Here is a 26,624-nt window from a genome sequence, read left to right as displayed (position 1 = left end):
AGATGTTATGCAAACCATTTGATACATTTTTAAGTACTAGTGGTTTGAATTCGTTTGACAAGCATGTAAAATGCAAATGATCCCACCCACACGTTTTTAGAATAAATTAAAATACACTTAACACGTATTTGTTAGTTCTTGTCCTAGTAGGAAGCCTATGTGCTCTGAAGTATGTATCTCTGTGTGTGTATTTAAATGGCATTGTTATTCCACCTGCTCTGAAGCTGAACTCCAGCTGTTTTCTACCCACTGTTCCCTTTTTCCTTATTCGCCCCCTTGTTATTTCAGGACTCAATTAGATGGTTTTTCCTTTAAAACTGAGGTTTCATTTTAAAATTTTTGATAAAACATTTTCCTTGTGTTTCAGGTAGAGATTTTCATGGAAAGGGGTAGTTTCTTCAAACTTGGCTCATTGTTCTCCTTGAGCTCTTTGAGCTACCAGAACAAGGGCTGAAAAACGGGCCAGATACATTCAAGAATATGAGCACGAAAGTGTCCCTACACTGTATTGTGTACTGTGTACATGGATCCTTGTAGGCCTGAAATCACACCAATATTTCTTAGTAGTATTTCTTTCCTAATGTAAAAAAAATTTTGGAATGCTCTGAAGCATTTCACCGTGATTTAATCATTCAGAGGACATTTGAAGCCTGATAACGATATTGCATGGTTTGAGGAAGCCATATAATACAGCTGGTAGCACTGCCCATAAACAGCTGTGTGGGCTAGGGGAATAAACATAGGACATAAACTTCAGTGTTTAATTTCCATCTCCACTCCTGCTTGTGACAGTCCTGTACACATAAAATATGTGAAATCTTATTTAGCTGTCACACAAAACCCCTCTTTCATGTTGATAAATACATTTTTGATGGACTGGAGAGTTTAAATTTTAAATAATGTAAGTACTTAAGGCAGCATCCCAGAGATTGTCACTGTCAGATTCAGGATTAAAATCTTATTATTTAACTTTGTTATCCCCTCCCAAGTCCAGTAAACCTTATGGCCCACAGTCAGTTAATCTCTCCATCTTAAAAGACTAATAATGCTTTCGCTCAAAGAAGGTTTGACCTGTATTTTGTTAATGTTTGCACAGCACTTTGGAAGTATTAGTTGTATATAGATGCCACCTACTGTTATTTCAGTGTCTCTTTTAAGCCTCAGTGTGTGTAAATGGTCAGAGAGGAAAACTGCTGAGTCAAGGAAAAACATCTTTTCCATTGGGTTTCCTGGCTGCTGGGAAGTGAGGGTGAGAGTATCTCAGAGTATATACAGTGGTAAATTAAGAAGACAGGTGAGGAAGAAGTGTGTCTAGCCAGAAGGATTTTCGGTAGTGAGAGAAGAAAGAGAAAATAAATTTTGAAGATGTAAACCTATGCAAAATTGTCTCCCTTTTTTCAAGCTGAACATCATGCATTTTAGTGTGTAAATATTTCAGGAAAGGCCTCTGGAAGAATCCCACAGTCATCCAATGCCTACAAATAGATTTCTTCCCCTGTAACTTCCCACCTTACTCTCTTTGCTCAACTTCTTTAACACCATCTCTTTTTAAATTGTGAAAATTTACCAATTCTGGACTGAGTTTGAATTTCCTCTTTTTGTTAATTTGTTTCAATGCTTAAGCCCCATCACCCCTTTTTACCTATTTCAGCTGTCATACTATGGATGCTTTAGAAAACTGAAGTAGCAATTTTCAAACGAGATCTTTAAATTTTGCTTTGTTCTTAAATCTCTTAAAATTCTTCAGACAGCTCATAAAAATTGCTTCACATTTTGAAAAAAATTCTCATCAGTTTTTTTTCCTTTTCATCTGTATACACAAAGTGAAAGGTCAACTGGATGGATTTATTATTTCATGCCTTCCAAATTGTGGAATCTACATGTCTCTGTTGAAACCAGAAAATTTCATAAAGTGTACATTTTAAGGAAGAATATGAGCCAATATGAGGAAATGTATTATTTGTTTTTTATTCTGTTTAGAGTATGAGTGTTTTTGTTAAATATTATGCAGATCTTTATTTTTGCCATACAAAACCTTGATAGACATCATGACATAGAAACTTGTTAATTTAACTCAGTGTTTTGAACACATTGTTCTTGTTTTATGTATTCGTCTAGGTTGCGTTTACAGTTCTGTTTGATTTAGAAGCTCTCCTGAAGATCTGGTGTTTGGGTTTCACGGGATACATCAGCTCATCTCTTCACAAGTTTGAGTTGCTGCTTGTAATTGGAACCACTCTTCATATTTATCCAGACCTCTATCACTCTCAGTTTACATATTTTCAGGTATGATCAGCTACTTTTACATTTTACCCTATATACCAATTAAAAACATTACCCATGAACATTTTGCTCTCGTTTACTTCCATTCTCAGACTACTGATATTCTCACAATATTGACTCATGTTGAGAATATCTTTAAAATAATAAATATGCCTGTTCTTAACTGTGTTTATTTGGGTGGATTTACAGAAATAGGATTCTTTCTAACTTTGCTGAGAAGTCTTTTCTGTAACTCCCATTTCTTATCTGAGCTACACTGTTCAGTAGGTTCTGGATTAGTTTATTCACTGTCCTTCATTCAACCTTGACCTTGCATACAGCTGTTTACAGCATCACCTTCCTGTAGCGTCCACCACTGCTTTCCTGGCTTCTGTGCCTGAGGCCTCAGTACACTTGCTGTTGCTTCTCCAAATCTTCATCTCCGTGGCAGTCACATGCCTAAGAGTCTCTGCTCCACTTACTATGGGTCTTCTGAGGTCATTGCCCCAGAATCATCATAGTGTTTGTTTTTATAGCTCTCCAACCATTCCTTATCTAGAGAGAAAGTGTGTTTATTGAGACTCTTCCTGCATTTTCACTTTGGGGAAGAGCAGGAAGGAGAGACAAAGAAAGACGATTAATTCAGACTTCTGATTCTTCCTCCGTCAGCCAGTCCAACCAATTCCCCATTCATCCTCCTTGAAGTGCTTAGGGTTGCTCCAGTTGTGGGAGAGAGCGCTGAGATTCATTATGATGTGCTATATTCTACAGTGCTAAAGAAAGAGATTTTCTAAAAAAAAAAGTACATTATTCACATCTGTCCATTATTCAGTAATGGATTGGCATGGTGAATAATTCATAATCAATAAAGGCAAATAGTAAATCGTCAGAGTCCTGTCAATAAATGTGATTAGCTGTAGTGACACATACTGTAATCAAGTGAGTACAATATGGGGGGAGAACTATCCCCAAGTGTGGGTTGAAATATGATGGCCTTTTCAGACTTCCGCAAATGCCATCCTGTACTTTTTCTAAATGGTTCTACAAAGCTTCTCAGGAAAGCTTTCAGGATGCCAAATTCTATTTTGCTTTTACCTGGTACCATTTGAAGACTTTTAGATGTTTATAGCTTTGATTTTGCTGTCCAAATATGTGAAAAGTTGTTATTCAATGTGGCATGATACTTCTAATCTGCAAGAAAGGATGATCTATCAGGAGCATGCCATTGCACTCTTGTGTCAAAAGCACACAGGAAACCTAGCTGGGAGTTCTCAGTTATAACAGTTAGCAAGTTAGTTAATAGTTGGTCTGTATTTATTAGGGCAGAGTCCACTTAGATCTGATGACTTCTTTCTAGGAATTTTGAGTATAAATTATGAACATGTTGGACTAAATAGGTAACATCATCACTAACTCATAGGATTGAAAGTATAATTAAAATGTAGCCAGATGTTGATAATAAAATAATAAGTCTTTTCTTTTTAATGGTTTTAATTAGTTTTGTGGGGTGGTGGTGGTTTTTTTTTTAAAAAAAGTTCTAGCTTTTATGACAGAAAATATCAGGATGTGGGGTTTTTTTTTTTCCAAAATAGATGAGAGGCATACATTTGACAAGCAGAAACGCCTGCAACACTGAAAGATTTGGGTTGTATTTTGCAATCCAAATCCCCTAAGAGGCAAGTGACAGTAAGGTTGGAAAAGACTTTACCTTTGATGTCAGTGTGTAAGGGAGGTACGCACCGTATTCACCCGCAATTAAGCTTCTGGGCAAGCTAGATAACACGTTTTCAAATCAGCCAAGGTTAAAAAGTCTTTTTCACATGGATACGTCTTGGCGTTAGGCAGATTTCCAGGCCTTTAGGTATTGATGATGACAGGTTAAATGTGTTCCCTGTCAGCCAACAAAACAGATTACTGAAAATAGAAGTCCTATTTGACACATTCCAGGATAGCGAGCAGAAATATCATTTGGCTTATCTAGTCTTCTTTAGCATGCATTTTGGTCTACGTTATTCATTGGTCTTTATCATTACCTTTTGCCGCACATACTTTGCTCTTCACCACATTGGCTACAGTCCACCCTCCCACCTATCTTTCTTGCATTCATTGTACATTCATGCAAAACACTTTGCAAAGCCTTCTGTGAAAGACTACAGCAAAGCACCATTCCATGACTATAACCTGTAGAACACAAAATCAGTGAAGAAATGACAGAATTTGCATATTATTGCAGAGATCTGTAATGAACCACCATAAAAGGGAGAGATTTAAACAGAACTTCACCTATACTGGACTGAAGAGATGGTATTGTATTTGTGCTCGGGAAAAATATTGCTGAGTCATTTTCTGAATAAATACCATCCCTTTTAGGAGATGCAGCCATTCTTTGTAACAAAGCTGTGGTTTCTCTTTTGTATTTTTCATTTTGATTTGGTTTTTAACATATTTTTATATTTAATCCAAATAGTGCACCTTCTACAGCTCTTAAATTTAATACAATTTGCGATCCAATTACATAGAATGCATAAATGTTCATTAGAGTGTACTTTTGCTAGATTCAATTTGTCACCTAATGAAAATAAATGAGAAAAAAACCAAATAGTATCAATAAGATTAGTGTGTTGCTTAAAGGTCAGTTAAAGTTCCCCAAAGGAAGGGAAAAAAAGTAAGGCAGATAATACAGTTTATCTAAAACACAACTCAGAATACCGACTAGCATGAAATCTTCACCCTACTGGGGTCAGCGTAGAAACTAGTAATAATGGGACCAGAACTAGCATTTACACTGCGAGAAGATCTTGTAAGTAAGAAGGCGCCATATGTTCATAGTACTTGGAAGTCTCACTCATCTCACTGTCTGTCACTGTCTTGGTAACCAGTTTCATGTACTCAGATTATATGTAATGTAATCACGGTACCAATGTGAAAGAAAGGACCTTATCTCACTTTGTTCTGAAGTTGTGAAAGTTAAACTGTCTAGTGTAAGCTCTGTATCTAGGACCCTTTTTAACTACTGAAGACAGTGAAGGCTCATCCCATCTCACACAAGGCATCTAGTGTGTGTTTGGAATAAGTTGCTCTCTTGAGTTGACTTTCTCTCTCTCCCTCCTTTGACAGTAGAGCCTAGATGACTAGCATATTCTGCGTACCTGATGGATAGCTAGGGAGGTGAATTTCATGCAAAATGCAAAGGTGCACATTATTAGCAAGCTACAAAGTACAGTGAAGTCTTTCTGTAAACAACTACCATATCCTTCTGTCAAGCTTATTTTCTCTCCAAAAGCAGCACAGTAATTGTATTTGACTTGTACATCAGGTCAGCCTATAATTGCACTGTAATTCCTACCTTTCCGTTTCAATATGATTCTTGTGGAAATATAGGCAGTATCTCAGGCTAGAGACTCTTTTTCTTCATAAGAACTGCAGAGTCTCATTTGCCTCATATGCTCCTGTCTGTTGTCTCCAGCAACTGCTGTGGCTGCCACTGCCTCTTGTTGATACTGGTGTTACGTCACTGTTTGTGCCACCATGAGTGGCAGAAATAGGAGGATCAGAGCTGTCAGCAGGCTTTTCAAGGTAGGGCCAGCAGTGAATGGGTCAGGAGTTCCACACACGATCACAGTTCTGCCACCACTACTAATACTGAGAGGTGTCAAATATGTCAGAGGCACACCATGCTGTTTCCTCTGATATTGAGAAATGCCACTCAAAATTTCCCTTGTTGTATATAGTATGAAATAGCAAAATATGTTCACTACCAAACTTCCTAGGTTATATGGTACACAATGCCAAGCGATTTTGTCTTGAGTCACTGAAACAGAAAGAAAGACTTCCTGCCATCAACAGGAAGAAAAGTTGGCAGTTCTTTATGCGAATATGTGACCTGGTGTAACAAAAAACATAGAATCATAGAAAAATCTAGGTTGGAACTGGCCTCTCAAAGTCATCTCATCTCATCTAGCCTGCTGCTCAAAGCAGAGCTTTGTTCAAAGACTGTTCAGGACCCTTGTCCATTTAGAATAAGTATGAATTTTTAACAAGGATGATAACTGGAGCAATTTACCTAGCACTGCAATAGATTCTCAGTTGCTAAATCTAGACATATATTTTGACCTCTGCCTGAAGCTGTTCTTATGTTTGGTAACACACTATAAACCTTCACTGGTCTGTAATTCCATGTTACATTCAGATTTATTATCTGTGGTGTGTTTTGCCTATGTCTTTGTTCCCTTTGTTACCCCAAAACCAGCTTTACCCGATTGCATTTCTGTGATGACTGTTGGTGATTGGCGAGTTGATTATAGCTTTGGGGACCTTGAGCATCCTCCCATGCCTGTACTCTCAAGACCTCTGCTGTCATCCCATGCCTGTACACCTCGATGCTGCATTTTATGAAAGGGTCATAGATAGTTCATTCTATGAAAATTACAGCTTGTTATTACTATATGTTAGAAAAAAAGAGATACGTAACAATAAGCATTACACCACACAATGGTAAAAAGCTAAGCAAAAGACAAAGTAGGTTAACAGTTACCTGGTCATTAGGTAACTGCTCTTACCATCTAAAACAAATCTCCAGATAGGCCAAGATAAGTACAGACAAAGCCTGACAGGTTCCAGGGCTTGTGTTCTTAACCCAACACACAACTTGTGGTCTGTTACAAGTGGTGGCAACCTGATATTTACTGGGCTACAAGGCTGCAAGTCCCTTTTTGTCCTTGAAGTCTCTGATCCTGTGAAAAGTTGTTGATTAACAATCAAATAACTAATACAGTTCTATTTTCTCTTTCTTTGCAGGTTCTTAGAGTAGTTCGGCTGATAAAGATTTCTCCTGCTTTGGAGGATTTTGTGTATAAGATATTTGGACCAGGAAAAAAACTTGGGAGTTTGGTGGTATTTACTGCCAGCCTTTTAATCGTAATGTCAGCAATCAGTTTACAGATGTTTTGCTTTGTGGAAGAACTGGATAGATTTACAACCTTTCCACGGGCAAGTATAAAAAGCATCAATTACTTATTGCTTGTTATTATTTCTTATCATTGATATATCATATTTGTTATTATATTAGCAGTCTTCCTTTCCTTCTAAGAACCATGGAGCAGTTTATCTCCATATGCATAGATAAAAGAATTGTGTTTTCTGGGTGTAACAGTCTTCCTGTAGTCCTTCAGTAGTGCAGTTTGTCTTTCTTTGGGTTAGGTGTTCTATTTCTGCAGTTGAGGGAACACAGAGAAATTTTATGTATGCACCCTGATGATGACACAGCAAAGCATATGGCTTAATGGTAGTCTAACATGCTACAGAAAGAGGATTCATGTGCACAATCATGAATATTAGCCACAAAATGAAACATGTCTACACATGATTTATATCTTCATGTTATGAAAGTGTTTGTTCTTGATTTGTACAGGAATGTTTGTTTCACACAGGGTTATAAAACCTGTCTGCATTGACAAAATAAGTGTTTGCCTTTTGGGTATAAATAATGGATATTTATGGGCACTGCATTAATTTAGAACAGAACATTGAAAATCAGTGGAAATTGGAGCACACTGTATTTATTGAAGCACACTGTTATGAATGAAAATACTGTCATTTCTTTAATAATGGATTAGACTGAGTGTACATGGATTCATTCCAGTCACAATTTATTTGTTTCTGTCATTCGAGCTTGGTTATCCAATGTATCTATTTTAGTGAAAGCACATTGGTTGGAACAATTAAATAACAATGAATAAGACAGCCTCAAGGGTCATGCATTTAGCAAACAAAATGGCTAGGCAACAATTTGTAATTATCAACCTGGACTTGATGTATGGGAAGCTAGCCATCAAATGTAAGACAAAAAATACCTACCCACAGGGAATAATGTAACACCATGCTTTTATTTCAGAAAACGTGCTTAGGAAAGCAGCCAGTAGGATCATTAAGAATTCAGTATAATTCATTTTTTAAATGGTGAAGAAAGAAAAAAAAATATAGTAAAACTTAAGCTTTTCTAATGAAGGCAGGCCTCTGTCTCTAAATTGAGTGATAGTACCACCATATTGTATGCCCAGCTCCCATGTATAACTTCTGAAAAAAACTTCCAACTGCAAGTTTGCAGTCATCGTGGAATTTGGTTTTAGAATTTTTTTTATTATTTATGCAAAATGGCAATGACATTCCTGAAAGAACTATTGTAGTATAATTAAAATAAGACAGATTTACAAGCATCTGCACATTTAAACTAGATAAATTGGTGTAAGTATCTGAGAAGGATCCTCTTGCAGGAAAACATTGCCAAAATATATCAAGATGTTAGTAAAGTTTTAAATTATTTTGGACATTTCAATCTGAGGCCATTTAGGCCTCAGTAAGGACTATCATACTGAATTTTAACAGCTAGATCTGTATACTAAAATACATGTTTGAAAAGTGAGAAAATATCTACTCCAGTAAATTATAGTTTTTTACAAACAGAAAATATCCAAACTTATTTTCTATTTTCTGACTTAAGTTTTGGAAAAACAGAAGACCTGTTACCAATAATAAAGGAGTGTTCCTGCGATACTGAATGGAAATATTTTTAATACTTTTATATGGTAGCCAGAAGCAAGAGTCTCTCCTTATTTTTTAGCTATTGTTTATTTGTATACATATTCACCTCGTTATGAATGGTTCAGAAGTACACTTTATAGTATGTGGTTTCTTTTTGTAATTTTCTAATGAAACATCTATTAAGAGGGTAATAGAGTCAGTGAAAATTTTGTACTCAAAAATTGTGATTGATGGTGTGAGTGATGGTGTCCCTCCAAAGGAGGGGGGATTGGGGGATTCCCGCTGATGTTGTCTGCTCTGAATAACAACCACTGAATCAGTTTACAATAAGACAATTATAAAATACGCGATTTGGGGTTTGCCTGGAATGTATTATTTTCAAAATGTGACTAAGAAATACTTGCATTACTATATAACATAGGAGATGAGATGGTGTGAGGTCTGCATCAGCAGAATTTGCTACAATAAATTTTTAGGTGCTTCCCCCCAAGGAAAAGCAAACCTCAAAATGTGACTAAGAAATACTTGCATTACTATATAACGTAGGAGATGAGATGGTGTGAGAACACGAGCAGAATTTGCTACAATAAATTTTTAGGGGCTTACCCCCAAGGAAGAGCAAACCTAAAATGACCAGTACTGTTGCTGTGGACTTTTTCTGTTATAAATACAGAGAGGACAAGCACACTAATGAAAATGGTGACGCTAGAGGCTAGATTTTGAGTTTGTACATTAAAGTGCCTTCTACACTGAAACAGACAAAACCTAAAATTGTTTTGAAAACGTAAGTGCTTTATAAGAAGGCACAGTATGGGTTTTGGAACAAGTAGACCTCCTTCTTTCACTAATGCCTCTAAATTGCATGTTTTCACATGGTTTCCTGACAACAGTCAATAGGCACAAGCTCAGCGTTGCCATGGCTACAAATTTCACCCTTCTTTTGGCCATTGCAACTTCCCAGATGGACTGGCTTTCTCTCTAATACTAAGTATAAAAATACAGATGTTTGCTATATTGTTTTTAACCGATCCGCCATCTCTATTTTTGCACGTCTTCTTGGACGGCACATACTGAGCCATGAGAAGGACAGGGGGCGGCTGGGCCCCCCAAAGAAGGAATGGGAGGGGGAGGGGTGTCTGTTCAAAGGCATTGGTGTAAGATGGCTGCTAAGAAATTTTAAAAATCACTGTATGGAAAACAAAACACATTGTCAGTGCCTCTGACTTCCATGCCCTGGTTTCTCTCGGGGTTTGGGGCCGCGTGCGGACTACTCGGTGTCTCAAGTTACAAAGCTGGGAATGCTGCTCCTCTTTTAAATGGGTCAAGACAAGGCGAAAGCTAGGCCCAACTGATCTCAGCAGCAAAAATCCCCCAGTCTTCAGCAAAACCAGGAATTCACTCCTAGCCTTGAGCTTGGAGAAAGCTTAAGTTGTGAAATGTTAGTTCGACCTGAGCATCATCCATTAAAAAAGTTGAACAATGTAGTCTTAATTCTCTGATGCAGTTACAATCTCAGTGCCACTGCCACATTTTTACAGGACGGCTACTCTTCTCCCGGCGTGTTATTGAGCACTCATGGCTGCGTTAGGAGAAAAAGCTAAGTTTACACAGGTAGAACAGATTGCAAGCATTTCACAGCACTGGCCTAAATCCTGTTACCTTAATTTCCAGAAGTAATCCCACTGATTGTAGGACTGCTTCCATGAATAAGGCCATTGGGATTTGGCCCATAATATTTTATGGACCAGTAGCAGTTACAAGTCAAGTACATTATAACTGTAAGTAGTAATTTGTGTGGTACCACCCCTGTAATAGCTGGACAAGGTATCAGAACTGGCACTTTGGCTCGTATGTTCCACCGAACCTTTGCCAATCTTCCACTATAAATAAAAAGGTAGTTTGACTTCCATCATCAAAACAGCTAATTAAGTAATAGGGTATAAATACTTAAAGAAATTGACAGTCTTTTCTATAACACGAATTAATTCAGAAAATCACCATTTGCATAAATCTCTAGGTCTCATCTTCACAGATGTTGATTCTGTCAGCTAGCTGCATTTCAAATTAATTTTAAAATAAACAGTGGGAAGTATACCTTTCAACTAAAAATAACTTGCTCCGAAGGAGATTGCTGGGTGCGAAGCACATACTCATTGTGCAGTGCCATATTTTCTTAAAACTAATGTTTTGTCATATACTGGACTTCAATGTTATAATAAAATGTTTAAATTATATTGAAAGGCCATTTTATATAACTATATTCTTTATGGACAGCTGTTTTAGATGGAAGATTAGATTTTTATGATGTTAAAAGAATGTCTTTTCCAAATTAATCTAGTGCTTGTATTAATGAGGGGTCCACAACATGGTATTAGAGGTGTCTTTATACCTCGAAGAATTAATTAAAATATATATTTTTAAAAAGCAATGAACTATAGTGATTTAGTGTGATTCGGAAGAAAGGATGCTGCACTAGTTCAATTATCGAGTCCCTCCGTTTTTTTAAAGCCAGCAGTGGGGTGTATTACTTAATGTAGTGCCCACCTTATATTTCAGCAAGGAGTGACACGCCAGTCACGACCACCACTGGCTCCAGACATGCTCCGAGTGCAGGGAAACGGCGGCTGCCCGGTTCAGCTTCACCTCCCCCTCACGAAGGGAAGCTGAGAAGCAGTGCTGGGCACTGATGGGGTGGTTGTCGTCTTCACCCTCAAGCACCACTGGCAGCTATAAAGGAGGCTGAATTTCCTGCTTGCTTCGTGCATGCTCCCCTGGCTACAGAAGGCCTCTCCTGAGCTAAAGATCTCAGATGTTTCCTTCTCTGCAGGTTTTGCACAGGGAGAGACTCGAGGTATTTTGCAGAGCTAGGTAACACTTGGTGTTTTGTTGGGGGTTTTTTTCAGGACCCTTATAATGATTTTTTGTGAGGAAAGGAATCACTAATAAGAGTCTGTAATTTTGTGCAGTGTAAGGAGTCTGCGTGTGTGGTTGTGAGAGAGCACTAATTCAAAGGGGTCAGGTCTGGGGGAGGATCTGGCCACAGGTCAGCAGCATGCTAGTTAAGGCCAAGGTTACTGGCAGGAACATGCAAGTGGAGGGCACTGCAAATTCCAGCTGCCATGTTTGGGCTCTCCTAACACATGACATAGCGAAGATTTTAGCTGACATAAAGGATTTACAGAAAAGTAGTTACGAGCAGTTTTCTCTGCTGCTTCTAGTTTATGCTAGCCTTTGATCTCTGTGGGATCTGTGTGTTGAGAGGAAAGGTTGGGACGTTACATTTGGTCAAGATGTTGCTGGTGTAGAAATCTCCCAGTGTGTGCGATTGCTCACTTGGGTGTCTTGATCTGTTCTATGTACACCTTAGCTTCACTTCTTGGGAGTGATTTGGACTTGTAGGCTTAATCATCTCTGAAAATTTGATTAGTGTGATTTAATTCTGAAAAGCATCTGTAAAAATAGCTCTCAAACTCCTTGGTCTTAGCCTAACTGTGTTTATGCTTCTGTCTGCTTCGGAGTGCCACAGAACATAGCAGCACTAAGAAACCAAGCTGGATTCTGGTGTGGGTTTTTTTGTGAGAGCCAGCAGACAATTTTTTTACAAAACCCTTAGCAGCTAAATGTTTGGGACACCCATAACAGAGTAAAAATGCACAGTTCTTCCTCTGAACATGATCTAGAGGCAACATGATTCAATTTTTGTACTTTAAAATATGTACTACTTATAATGGACAGAGGAGAAAAAGCTTTAGTCTTAGGATCCTTATCAGTGGTCAGTGAAAGACAGCCAGACACTGAGCTCAAGCACTGGCCTCCTGATACTGATACTGATACTACTTAGTTGTTAACTTTCTTCCTGCTTCCAGCAAACTCTCTCCAAGGCAATCCCTGCGCACGGGTAGGGGAATAGTTCTTTCCAACTGGGCACTCCAAAAAGGCAGTGACTTTTACGCAGTGCCTTGCATAACAAGATGCACCGGGTTAGATTGTCCTTGCCTTACTCAGCCCTCCTACACCACCCCAGCAAGCTTTGCACTTGCAGGCCCTTCTTTCAGATTTTAAGCTTATAGCATACACCCTTGATTTCACAATACGGAAACACTAGCGTGGCAAGCTATGCCACATCCTTATCATTACTTCAGGTAGATGGAACCAGCTCCTTGTCACCAAATACTAATGATGTATTATGGCCATAGGGACATCATATAGGGCCAGGAGGAGGTGCAGAACCAAGTGCTATATGCACGCACATGGACAGTCTGCTCTAGAGTAAATTGGCCTACACTGCAGGGTAGAAATCACAGCCTGGAGTGGACTCCCTTAAGGGTGTGGGTGTAACCTTAAGGGTCCTGTTTGCATTGGGAGAAACTGCTTAGAGAAGACATTGTTTTGTTTGAAAACTCTGCAAACTTGATAAGGAGCCCAAGCAAAGTACTTGCCTGTAGTTAAAATTAGTAATACAAACTTGAAGTCCATCCCCCCCCCATTAGTTTTGCTAGCAGCTTTAAAAATTAATTAGAACCCATTTTATTGTTTTTCAAGCACATAAGTTTATATATCTACATGTTTTCAGCTTTTCCAGCATGCATTTGGGCTTAGGGTAAGTTGATGTGAAGGGCTCTCTAGGTACTGTTTTCTCATGGATGTGGCAAGAAGAGTCCTCTTCTTTTTGTGCCAAGCGCATGATTGTGGTAATCTGCTGTTGCTGGGGGTGTCAGGCACACTGAGCGTAGGCAAATATGTCTTTATCACTGTGTCATCATTTTTAATTTGGAACCGTATTATGCAGAAGCTGCATTGTTAATGTGTTCAGTTTCTAACACTTTTTTGTTATGTATTAAACTTCAGTAAGATACCAGCTTTGATCCTTGCTGTCTGGAAAGACGGTACTTTTGATGTCAGGCAAAAGCAAAAGAAACTTGTGCAACAGTCTGGCCTCATTGGGAGATTTCGGACTATCAAGATCCACACTTCACTTTGATACCGTAGTCAAACTTCTGTGGCTGAGGCAGGGCACAGTCCACAGCGTCTGTGTATGATGTGCATGTCATGCTCACACGCTGGTCGTGTTGAGTTAGATTCTGGTCTGTGCTGTACACTGAAGTTGGAGTTTCAAAGGTCCAAGACATCTGGGTTCTAGGGCTTATCTGAATTCATATATTCCTATCACCAAAGACAGTTGGTTGAAACATTTCCATTATTCCCTCTATTTTTCACATGCACCCCTGCTCCGAAGGGATTTGAAAATGTTACAGGAACAGTTCCACAAAGAATGCTATTTACTAAATGTATAGGGAATAATGGAAATGTTTCAACCAACTGTCTTTGGTGATAGGAAATGGGTGGAAGAACTGTGACCTTGCCTTGTATTGGTTAGTCTCTTCTGTGGAATGCCTAGAATGCTTCTGCTGTTAAGGTAACATAAATGTATGGTCACATTTAATTATAACACTTTATTGTAGGTATATTTATAGAGAGGTAACACTGAAGAATAAGCATAATCACAAAAGTAGAATACGGTATAACATTCAAAATTATGATCTCTGATGCTCAGGATATTTCTCCTATTTTGTCAGCCCTGGAGGAAACCAAAAACCGCTTCATATGGGCTAGTGGAGCTAGGACTATGCCTGCAAGTTGCAGATTACAGTTCTGTCAAAGGTTAAACTATTTATTTCTCCTTTATCTCTGGAATAGCATTTCACCTGACTTTACAAATTGAAATACATTTGTTTATTAAGATTTAAAAACAAAATCAAAACAGGTGTTCTGCTCTGCTAAATCAACTTGAGGAACGTGTCTATAAAACCATATTAATATAATTTGTGAATTGGTAATACGTTTGTAATTCTTTTTATTGCAGGCGTTCATGTCAATGTTTCAGATTCTCACACAGGAGGGATGGGTGGATGTCATGGATCAGACACTGAATGCTGTAGGACATATGTGGGCACCAGTAGTTGCCATTTATTTTATACTATATCATCTTTTTGCTACTCTGGTAAGTTTTGACTTGCAAATGTGCTGTGCTTTTCTTTGTTTTGAATTATTCTCATAGCTCTTGTATTACGTATTTTTCTCAGCTAGTTAAAACTAATTGTGGTGCTCATTTTCAGCATAGAGGGCTTTAGGATTAGTTCTTTGATGTGGTAGAGTTTACCCTTCAGCTGTGTGGCATAAGGTGGTGAGTCTTTGTTTTGGTGTGAGGTGGTGTTCTTCATAAGATCCAAGTCACACTGCTAGACTAATAATATAATTGTTAACTGTCCTGTACCTTCACAGTTCTGATGATTGCAGAGTGAAGCAAGTGCTTTTATTTATCATGTAGAAATGGTCTCCTCAACTTCCGCTGCATTCCCTTTGCAACAGTAATTAAAGTGAGAAACGTAAAGCCTCAGGATGCAAACTCTTAACTAGAAATCACTGCTTTCCTGTTGTCTAATGCAAAATCAATGCATGGAAAATGTATGATAGTATATTAAGCAATAAAAGGATGAGAATTAATACAGTTCCTGCACATGAATGGCAATGGGGATTATATCTAAATGCGTATCTTTATGCATCTCAAATGGGATGATTACAATTTTGTATAGAGAAAATGGTAAGGGAAATGGCTTTTTGAATATCCTATATCAATAAGGGCTTGGTACTGTATTTTGAACACCAACAGAGAGAAAATACCACAGTAAGGGGAATAACCATTTTAGCCACCCTTAATTCACTCCTACTTCTGCTCATTTTGTATTTTGCGTTCATTGCAGGTTTTGGTGCACTTTTACTCATCTTTTCACTTTCTTCATTACATTTTCTTTCTTTGCTCAGCTGTCTACTTATGTAAGGTACTAATTGTATTGATACAATCTCCATCAGTTCCCATCTACTTTTTTTTACTTTTTTATCTGTCCTGTTTCACTTCTAAAGACTGAATGATCAGAGTGTAATTGTGGACGGTTCCTTTACGTGGGTTGAAATCTCGACCACTTTATAAATGGCAGTAAAGGTCATTTGATTCTTTCAGAGCTGCTTAACCAAATTGAAGTATAAGCCAAACAAAGGTATGTATCAGCAGATATACAGGACATGTATTTTTCTTGCAAGTATCAGAGGAGTCATTGGGGTCTGGAAAAGCAACTTTTCTTGCTGAAGAGATCTTTAAAACCCCTTGGGAAGTGGGGATAGAAAGCAAAAAGGAAGTGGGGTTTGGTCATGGACTTGAAAGCAGTTACTGGTTAGAGAATCTTATTGCTGTTTTTCTGATTCTTTGCCAAGAACATTGTCTGAACTGGAATCCATTTTTATCTCTTAGATGAGCATTAAGCAAGTCCATAAAGTACATTACTGCCAGGTGGCCTCTGTGCTAAAAATTCACACCTTAATTGAGAAGTAACTTAGCTGTAAGAGCAGTTTTAGTATTCTGCTTGATGTTTCATCTGGGACTTCTCCATTTATTTACTCAAAGCACTAACTTTGCTAGGAGCGAAGTCACTTTTCTATACACCATCCTCAGTCCTTTTACAGGGAATTTGCATTTAAGTACATGGTCCTTCATAAGTGTACACATTTCTTCTCATTCACCTATGCAAATTTTACATGGATGAAGAAACTCTACTAAGACAACTTTGCAGAATTGCCTGGCCTTACAAAGTTGTTAGTTTCTGTTCTAAGATCTTCCTCAGACCCTGGAAGAGAAAAGCGATATGGGACAGAGTTGTCTGGAGGCAAAAGAAGCTTAAAGAAAGAAAATAATGTGGAATTGGTAAAGGAGCATGAAAATGGTTGGGCTGCTCTTAAAACCAAAAAGAAGAGTTTGAAGAATAAACAGCCCTCAGTGAATAACAAGAGTGAAGTCAAATGAAGAAATTACTTTCATCAGCCAGAAGAGGGGGGAGGATTAGAATTGAGAAGTGATAATTGCAGGCATTTGGCAAAGCAGACTGTAGAGCCTTGGAAAGAAATGAATAGGTTTCACATTACGAGGAAAGAAAAGTTGAAGCTCAAAAACAAAACCTCTGTTGGAAGCAAGGCCTGTTATTAGTTGAGATGGCAGTGGAGGAAGTTAAACAAATAACAAGTTTGCATTTAACTTTTCTTTTGTGGTACATCGTCTTTGGTTCTTGTCGAAAAAAAGTGAGAAGGGAGTTAATTAGTCTTGATGCCTTGATACCTATCTGTGCATGAAGCAGCAAGGCTGTAAGTGGTGATATTTTTAATGAGTACTATACTTCTTTTTCATGTGGAACTTTACTTCCCTAACTAGTATGGTGTGAGCTGCAGGTACTGGAGTATCATAGACTGTACAAAGTATCTGAAGAAGAAAAACACCATACTGTAAAATGCTGACAGAACGATAGCAAAACTGTTCATCAGCAATTAGGAATCGAAGTAGTTTGTGCCAGGGATTATGTATTTTATCAGAATTCTGTCTTGCTTTGCCGTTCTGAAGGCCTTCTTAACTTCCACTGTTCATAGTAGTCGGATCATTGAAAACTGTATGAGGTACTGTTTAAGTGTGTGGCATATGTAATATGTCTTTTCTAACAGCTGCAGGAAATTCCTACATATTGCTAAAGCCAGTTTCCTATTAAAAGAGCATTTCTTCTTCTGAACACTGACATTTTATAAATTTGTGGGTGGGAGTCCTTCCCATGTCTTCTGTACCTTTATAGTTCATGGAGGGAAAGGGAGTCCTGCTCTGGAATGAGGTCCAGACACCCAGACATCTGTGTTGGAATAGATGAGTTCCAAACTCCTTGTCTTCCATATAGGTGGGGAATAATTTTCTAGCATGACTGAATGACAGATAAACTAACGCTTCATTTATAACAGTGGTGGACAGATATGTCTGCTCTAGTTGTCACTCAGTTGTCCAAGACCACAGAAATATTTTAGGCCTGTAACTCTTTTAAAAGGGCCTAGATTCCTTCTGATTTCTCTAGGAAATTGGTGCTTGCCTGTAGGAGCTCAGTATGTTTGAGGATATTTGCCTCGAACCTCAGACTAAAACCTTGGCAGTTGCTGACAGCTGTAAAGCTATGTATATACAAATTTACTGCCTTAAGGTGTAAGTTGTCTGAGGATATATGCTGAACAGTGGTATCCTCTCTCGCCTTCATCCTTGCTCTCTTAGTTCTGTCTCCTTCTCAGCTATATCAGTCACATTGTCAGCTTCTTTGGCCTCTGGTCAGTATCTCTACACAAGGAAAATATAATAATCTGATACACACTTTCTTCCCCTGGGATTCGTCCTCCTAGAGACATATCTACGCAATATTTAATGTATAGTAAATCAAAGTGCATGAGTTTCCTATACTGTGGCTCCCGATGCGTGCAAACAGTGAGGCAGCTTACTTTTCTTCCAAAGTGGAGATAGCTACTTCGCACAGAGGCACTCTGAGCATTAAGCAAATCCATAAAGTAAATTAGTATTAGGTGGCCTGTGTGCTAAAAATTCACACCTTAATTGAAAAAAACCTTAGCTTTACAAGCTGTTTTCGGATTCTGCTTTGTGTTTCTTTTTTTTTATTTCTGATGAATTTAATTTTCTTCTCCTGTGAAATACATTTTGATGGGTATATTGTTAAACATACATAATGCATGGGTCATAAAACCTAGAATGCAAAATTTTAAAATTCATATAATAATTGTGTGATAAGCTAAAAAACAATTTACTACTTGCAAAATGGCTAGCAGACATACAGTAGCAGGTGATATTAGTTCAACAGATGTCAAAGGCAAGACTCCCATTTACATCAGTAGGGCCCTCATTTTTCCATGTCATTTCATAGTACTTCTTAAGAAAAATAAGACAAGCTTTAACAAATAATTTGCAATTGTTTTATAGATTCTACTCAGCTTGTTTGTTGCTGTCATTTTGGACAACCTGGAACTTGATGAAGATCTGAAGAAACTTAAACAAGTAAGAATGTGTTTTTATTATGCTTGGAGGTAGTTTCAATAAAGCATTACTTTACTGGTGTTTTTATGGTAAAAGATGTGAAACATCTTCATCAAAATGAACAAAACAGTAGATGTTGAAGAGAATAGTAGTATCTTGTTAGATAGCTGACCATCACACAGTGTGAGGTAGAAATTGAGATTGTAAAAGAGATGTAGAAATTGATTTAAATATTCAATGAAAGTCAATTAAGATAGTCATGTAATTAATTTTAAAATCACAGCTAGGTCATCTTTTTGCTTATAATCTAGCGAAAGATGTCCCTGCCCATGGCAGGGGGGTTGGACTAGATGATTTCTAAAGGAACCTTCTGACCCAAACCATTCTATGATTTTATATGATACTATATCAGCACACCGTAGAACCGCTGCAGGGTAGGGTACTGGCAAGGGTCCACAGGGAGGAAGCGGTAGAGGGGACTAGTGTCGTGGTTTAACCACAGTCGGCAGCTGAGCACCACACAGCCGCTCGCTCACTCCCCGCCCCCCCGGTGGGATGGGGAGAGAATTAGAAGAGTAGAAGTGAGAAAAACTCGTGGGTTGAGATAAAAACAGTTTAATAATTGAAATGAAATAAAATAATAATAACAATAACTATAATAATGTAATAATAATAATACACAAAAGCAAGTGATGCACAGTGCAGTTGCTCATCACCCGCCGACCAATGCCCAGCCAGTCCCTGAGCAGCGGCCCCCCCCGGCCAGCTTTCCCCCAGTTTATGTACTGAGCATGACGTCACACGGTGTGGAATGTCCCTTTGGCCAGTTTGGGTCAGCTGTCCTGGCTGTGCCCCCTCCCAGCTTCTTGTGCACCTCCAGCCTTCTCAGTGGGTAGAGCATGGGAAGCTGAAAAGTCCTTGACTAGTGTAAGCACTGCTTAGCAACAACTAAAACATTGGTGTGTTACCAACATTGTTCTCATGCTAAATCCAAAACACAGCACTGTACCAGCTACTAGGGAGAAAATTAACTCTATCCCTGCCGAAACCAGGACAGCTAGGTTGAATGTGTTCTGTGAGTGCTAAAGACACTTGGCAAACTTAACTTGCTTGCTTGATTCTCCAGATTTGGGGACCGAGATTACCAAGAAGTCATTCTCTCATGCTTGAAACACCGAATGACAATCACATAAAACAAATGTAACTAGAGAGTTCATGTTGGCCATTCTGGCCTTGTGCACAAACCACCAGAGAGGAAGGTATCTGTAGCTTTTACATAAATATATAGCTGCGCTTTAATCTGCTCAAAGAGGAGCAAAAACCATCAACATTTGCCTATTTCATGCACGAAATAGCAAATTGAGAGCTTAAAATGTGGGAACCTCTTTTGTAATATTTGGGTTGTAGCCTTCTTTCACCCATCATTTGCTGGTTTTGTTCATCTTTCGGGTGCTTCAGCAACTGTTGTAGCATTATGTTCTTTCAATTCTTGAAAAATAATTTAGACAGTTTAGTTATTTTACATTGAACTGTTACATTGAAACTAATGTGCCAAATAATCACTTCCTTGGTTTTCCTTCTATATTATTTTTCTTTCAGTTTTAAAACTAAAGTGATGTGTTTATTCATTTATTTTGTTTATATTCATTGTGTTCATTTTCTACAAACTTCTCAGTTGTGGATTTAGAGATTGTATGTCTTGTGTATGCTCACTGAATATGTGGGATGTGTCAAACTAATATCGCTTCCCAATCTTCTGTTGCTTCAAGGCACTGACAAATGAGAATATTATATAGTTACTTTAAATTCTCCTTTATAGAATTCAATACAGAAATCAATATCGCTTTTGCTCTTGAAGTATTAAATATCGGTATGTATTGCAAACTTCAAATAAGTTAAAAGGGCAGGTATTTTCTGCCACAAAGAAATATAAATACTGGATTTCAGTTAATCAGCTCACAAAAGTGAAATAAGAGATCTTATAGATGATTTTGGGATGGCCAGACAGTCTTGAGTATGCAAAGTGAGTAGACTAAATCGAGTTTATTCATTTTTCTCCTCACCAGTCTCAAGAGGTAAAATGATCTGAAATGAAAGTGGCTCAGAAGTATGGTAGGCAATGTCATATCATACTGATTATCTTACAGGAAAATTTTCATAATGTCTGTGTGAGTTAGGAGCACAAATCAACTTTCTGAAGTGAGCTTAAGATTTGAAATCCTGTGGCTTTTCTGTGAAACTTAGCATCTTAAATTCATAAACGACTTTAAAAGTCTACACCTTTGCATATGAAATGGCAGCAGCATGACTTTGTGTTTTAGCAGCCCACTCCGAAACTGGTGAGCAAAAAGCAATGATGAGAGGCCACCACTAGCAATGCTTGCCAGTGTGTCAGCCTGACATCTTGTTAGGCTCGTAGGAATCCTGTCTCCGTAATAGCAGTAGAGCACACTCAAGTAAAAGGCATAAATAGAATTTAAAAAAAAAGTCCATCAACTTCATAGCTTTGAGACTGGTAGCAGCATAACTACATGAGCGTGGTGCTGGGCCAGAGTAAAACCGCTGCCTGCATCACCAGACCTTCTAGCTACTATGCAGTGTGGCACCACGATGACATTGGTAGTCTGTTTCCATGACCCAAGTGGGTATTTAACCAGAGGACAGCACTTTGCCATCGGACATACCAGTTTGGCTCACTGGCATAATGGTTTACGCATTATACACCATTATGACATATAAAGGTGCCCAAGGTGGCTGACGCTGGTTCACTTGTATTTATGCTTTTGAAATGTTGCTTTAAACAGTAGCCTCTCTTCAAAGACTATTACTCAGTACTATTGAATGTATTCCCTTCTGGTATTTTATCCAAACAAATTGATGTTATATGAAGTGTTGCATGTTTTAAAAATGCCTAATGTGAAAGGAGGTAAGAGGTCGGTTCTTGGAGCTGAATCATATGGAATTACTGGAACGTTTGGAAAACTGATTAAGTGTCTAGAACAGAAAAGGTTTCCTGTGGGGTAAATTTGATGGTATCACAGGCTCAGTGCTGACAGTGACTGTGCGCTATTATACTGAAATACTGGTTGTCTTATCTCAGAAGATAAAGCAGAAAGTGTTTTTAATTCAATGATATTTTGAATTCTCCACTAAAAAAATGGACTGTGAGAAGGAGGATTGTAAGGTAATTGTTAGGTTTTAATCAAGACCATTTCTATAAAGCAATAGATGTATATGGCTGCACAGGAAAATTTTTGACATCTATAATTAAATGCTGAATGGTGTTCCAAAGGAGGAATCAAATAATGCAAACTGTTAATGTAAAAGACATTGATTGGTTGAAAATGGTGAAACTATAATGCTCTCAAAAGTATTTCCATCCTCATGTTTGCATTTTTTCCCTGCCTTTAATGGCTGTAAAGCTTGAGGCCCAGGGCATTTTCAGATGATGAAATATTGGATGTTTTTCAAGGAAGGAAGGAGAATATATTTAGGCCAGAAATCACACCTAGCTAATAATCCCTTTTGGGATGTGTCCTTCTTAATTATGACTTAATTCCTTTTTTTGAACTTGATAAGAAAAATAATATTACTTATCTTTCAGATTATTGGGAAAAGACTAATTGGTTAATATTTGCAATGTACTATAAAATGTAAAATGATACGTAAACACTTGTTATTCATGTCGGTTCAGTAAATGTGTTTAAATATGAATAAATCAAAGCAAAAATACATTAAATGACTAGGAAATTATAAGTAAGATTGTAAAATAATGTATTTAAAAGCTAGTAAACTTTTAGATTTAAATTTGCCAGTGCAAATTTAGTTAAAGATATACATCATGATTCAGTTTTTAATTATATCATTACATAATATTCTTTCCAAAAGTCTGGCCTCATTTAGTGCAAAGAGTAGATAGAGCTCACTTTAATAAGCCACTAGTTGATTTTTTTTTTGTTGTTATTGTACAGTGTGTGATCTCTGTGTATTATTTATTGCACAGTATTCAAGCTTTGCTATGAAGACAAATCTATTAATCTTCTTCCTGACTTTTTTATGGTACCCCTCATAAGTATCTAGAACAGACATAAGACTTGTAAAAGATTAATTTAAGTGATTTACTTTGCACCACAGGCACACATAGGAATAGAATATGTTTTTTCAAGACACCATTCAGCTGACTTAAGATCAGAATCATTCTTTGTATTCTTACAGCTCCGTTCATTCGCAGTACGTCTCCCATCCTCTGCCACATGTCTCATCGTCTTGTCTATGTCTGCCATGATAGCTCAGCTCAAGTCAAGTGAAAAGGGGTTGTGCTATAGCTCATAGTCACCATCTATCTGTGCAATAAACTTGATCCTCTGCAGCAATCCAGACTGACCCTAACACGCTACTTAACCTCCAGGTATGAGGTTGATCCTGCTCATCTTCCCATGAGGCCCCTTTCTGTGGTGCTCGGTGCATCAGTTATGCGGATGATATTGATCTTAGGCACAAGAAATCTATCAGCTACAAGCTTAACTTCCTTCTCTTTTCTTCCTGTCTTCTCCACCCTCTCCATAAACTGTTGCCCCAAAGTTAAAAAGAAACTGAAGAATTTCTTTAATTTCTTTTGCCTTTTGTGATAAAGTTTGGACTTTCTTTTTAGAAATTCAGCATTCTCACAGATTGTGAAGCATGACTTTCCTTTACAGCAGCTGTGTTAACTTTTCCCATTATATTTTCCAATATTTACTAATTCTATTGTTACTACATTTCTATCAGTTTGCCTAGATATGAAATCAGACTAATTAGTTTCTTAATTCCCATGGTCTGTCCTGAAGCCCTTTTTTAAAGTTAGTCACATTTGCCACTTTCTTTTCTCTAGCTACCAAGTTTATTTAGGTGACAAGTTATTCACCACTGCTAGTATGTCAGCGTTGTTATATCTGAGATCCTTTAGAAGTCTTGAGTGAGTGTTATCAGGTCTTGGAGAGTAACAGATTGACCTTGTGTCAGTTGTCTTTCAAAAGCTTTTCTCTTGACATTTTTGTTGGAGATTAGTCTTCGGCACAGTTTAGGGTCTTCTTTGACCTCCTCTGTGGTTGGCACTATTCATTTTGCTTTCTTGTTTGGTTTCTTTTTTCTGAACGCTCTCGATTAATAGTCTGTTGCTCTTTTAGACTCTCTGCAGATCTTGCTGCTTTCTGTATGTTCTTAAAAGCTTCCTTATTAGATTTTATTTCTTTAGAAAATAGTCCCTCAAAATCTTTCATGATCTGCCATATCATTGTTTTATAAAAAAATTGCCAGAATGTATGCTTTTTTCTCTATTCTTTGCTTAGCATATGGCTTCACTTTCTGAAACATATCCATTTACTTTTAAAAGCCTTCTTTGCACTCCAGTTGACATTGCTGGCCTTTTTGACCTTCTTGAAGTTTTTCTGTAGGTGGTAGATGTATTCTGTCCTTCTAAAACAGGATATTTAAAGTTACTCCATACACACACCCCCTCCCAGTTTCTGTCATTTGGCCGTTCCTTTAAATTTCTTTTCAAAAGCTCTATGATTTTATGTAACTCATTTTTTAATTTAAATTCAATGTAGTAAATGGTTTTGACCTTCTACTTGTAAAAAAAATCTGAATTTAAGAGTATTTTTGTCACTGTTACAGAAAGCTTTTTGATATTTATGTCATGAACTAGATCTGCTCAGTACTAAACCACGAGGTGCTTCTTCATTTAGGTGTTCTCTGACTATAGTTCAGTGAGGAGTCACTTATGTGTAGAAAGTTAATCTTTTTCTTCTACCCTTTCCTAAACAGACATAAGGGTAAACAAAGGCTTCCCACTATTATTGCTGCTTGTCTTCAGGCCTTTAATAGTACTTCGCGTATTGAAGTTACTTTCTAATCCTCATCTACATGTATGCAGAATATTTCTTCCAGTTAGGCATGCAGTTTCAATACAGAGGGATCCTATGCTGTTTGTATATGCATTTACCTTATTCACTTTATTGACTATAGATTTTCTGTAACAAATAGCACCTGTCTTTAACTGGTGCAGCATACCGTCAGTCTGGATAATACGTTGCCTGGTTCTGCATATTCTGATTCTGTAGGATCCTACTGCTTGTTACTTCTACGAAGTTTCTGAGATGTCTTTTGTGTCAACATTGTGGGTTTTTTAATAATAGAAATTCTAGTTCAATCATGTTATTTTTCAGGGTTCTACTATTAGTATAAAAGCCTGTATATGTGGTGTTCTTGTCTAGTTTTATGTCCCCTCCTTAACATGGCTTTATTTCTTATATTTTCCTGTTTCCTATCAGAATTTTGTAAACTTTTAGGATTCCCATAGCCTTATTCTGTACAGAGAAACTCAGTTTTACCTTGTTGATTACTCCATTTTGAGCTTACTCTACTGTTTTAGTACCTGCTCCCTGAAATAGCTTTTGCAGTCAATGAAATTAATTTAAAATGTTATGGTGTTTTAAACACCTGGGTAGAATTCATCCCACTTCAATAATACATTACAAAGTTCTATATGCAGTTTGAAATATTGATGCAGGTTTCCTTCTCCAGGCATTGAAGAGAAGTGGATACTTTTGGAGGGCAATTTTTAGAGAGGTATGCCTTGTTTGTAGGGTGGCTACAAGAAAATTTGAAGCCAACCATGGGATTATACTCAAGATGCCCAAGCTATATGAATTATCTTTCCTTCATCTGCAGCATAGTTTGTAGCTTACAGCAACAACATCTGTATGACACTACTTCTCAAGTGTGTATCCCAGCTTCCTTTGTACCATACAAAGTGGATCCCTTCTAAGCTTACACAATTTAAAAAGAAAGGTTTTCTTGTGGAATAGTGATGAAAAGACAGAAAACAAAAGGTAGGGATAAATGATTATTTTTCATAATAGAGGAAAGGTGCCAGTAGAATTCCGTGGTGATCTTGGCGGGGACCTGTGCTGCTCAGTATTCGTAAGTTATCTAGAAAATAGGGTGAATAGTGAGGTGACAGAGTTTGCTGATGGTGCAAAGTAAAGGCATGCAAAATTAAGGCTGACTGCGAAGTATTCATATTTTGTGTCTGAGAAATAAAACGTCAGATGAAATGTAATGTTAATAAATACACATAGAAAAGAAGCCTACTAAATACATGAATGTAGGTTTTAATTAAGCTATCACCAGTCCAGAAAGATTTTTGAGTTGTTGTAGGTATTCTCTATCATGTCAATACAGTGCTTACCAAAAGAGAAGGCAAACACACTGTTGAAAATGATTAGAGAAAATTGTTAAACAGAAGTGAAAACATTCCAGTTCTGCCATATACATCCAAGATGCTACCATGGCTTGAATACTGCATGCAGGTAAGATCACACCATCTTTTTAAAAATAAGATATAATAAGCCTAGAAAAGGTACAGAAAAGGATAATGAGGATGATCTTCAGCTTGTAAATTGAGGTGACTGAGGAGGAAGGTAAGACAGAGTTTTATGAATTCGTGCCACGTGAGAAGTTGAATAGGAGAAGACTGTTTTACTTCTTCCACCGTAACAAAATGAGAGAGCACTCAATCAAATAAAATTGGTTTAGTTTTAAGACAAATTAATGGAATAAAAATCCTATAAGGGCTGATAGTTTAGATGTAGCTTTCAGCCCCAGAGGTTGTCAAAGTTAGGAAAGCATGCAGGAAGTATAATTGCTCTGTATTTGATCTGTTCTTATACTTATTTCTCAGACATCTTCTGCTGGTCCTTATCAGAGACATGGTACCGGTGAAATGGACCTTTGATCTAACCCAGTGCACTCGTTCATATGCCCCTAATGTTCCATAACCTGAATGGGATTTCAGAAGCAATTTGCAAATAGCATAAGGAGGAACTAAATTCATATAGCCCATTGGTGACTAAAACCATATGTGCTGCCACTTTACTAAGTTGTA

At 37.7% G+C, this 26,624-nt stretch overlaps 1 protein-coding gene across 1 annotated transcript in view; it reads left to right on the top strand.

The window, feature by feature from the left end:
• Window positions 1-26,624, top strand: part of NALCN (sodium leak channel, non-selective) — a 251,553-nt gene that overhangs the window by 133,006 nt on the left and 91,923 nt on the right. The window contains exons 11-14 of the mRNA XM_009333336.1: window positions 2,119-2,286; window positions 7,060-7,251; window positions 14,666-14,803; window positions 18,644-18,718. Of these exons, the coding sequence (XP_009331611.1) occupies window positions 2,119-2,286; window positions 7,060-7,251; window positions 14,666-14,803; window positions 18,644-18,718 (573 nt within the window). The remainder of the gene's footprint in view (window positions 1-2,118; window positions 2,287-7,059; window positions 7,252-14,665; window positions 14,804-18,643; window positions 18,719-26,624) is intronic.

Source organism: Pygoscelis adeliae, unplaced genomic scaffold (assembly GCF_000699105.1).
Source record: "Pygoscelis adeliae isolate BGI_AS28 unplaced genomic scaffold, ASM69910v1 Scaffold48, whole genome shotgun sequence".
NCBI classification, from domain to species: Eukaryota; Metazoa; Chordata; class Aves; order Sphenisciformes; family Spheniscidae; genus Pygoscelis; species Pygoscelis adeliae.
The sequence above is the reverse complement of the archived record's forward strand: the minus strand, read 5'-3'. Positions and strand labels throughout refer to the sequence as shown.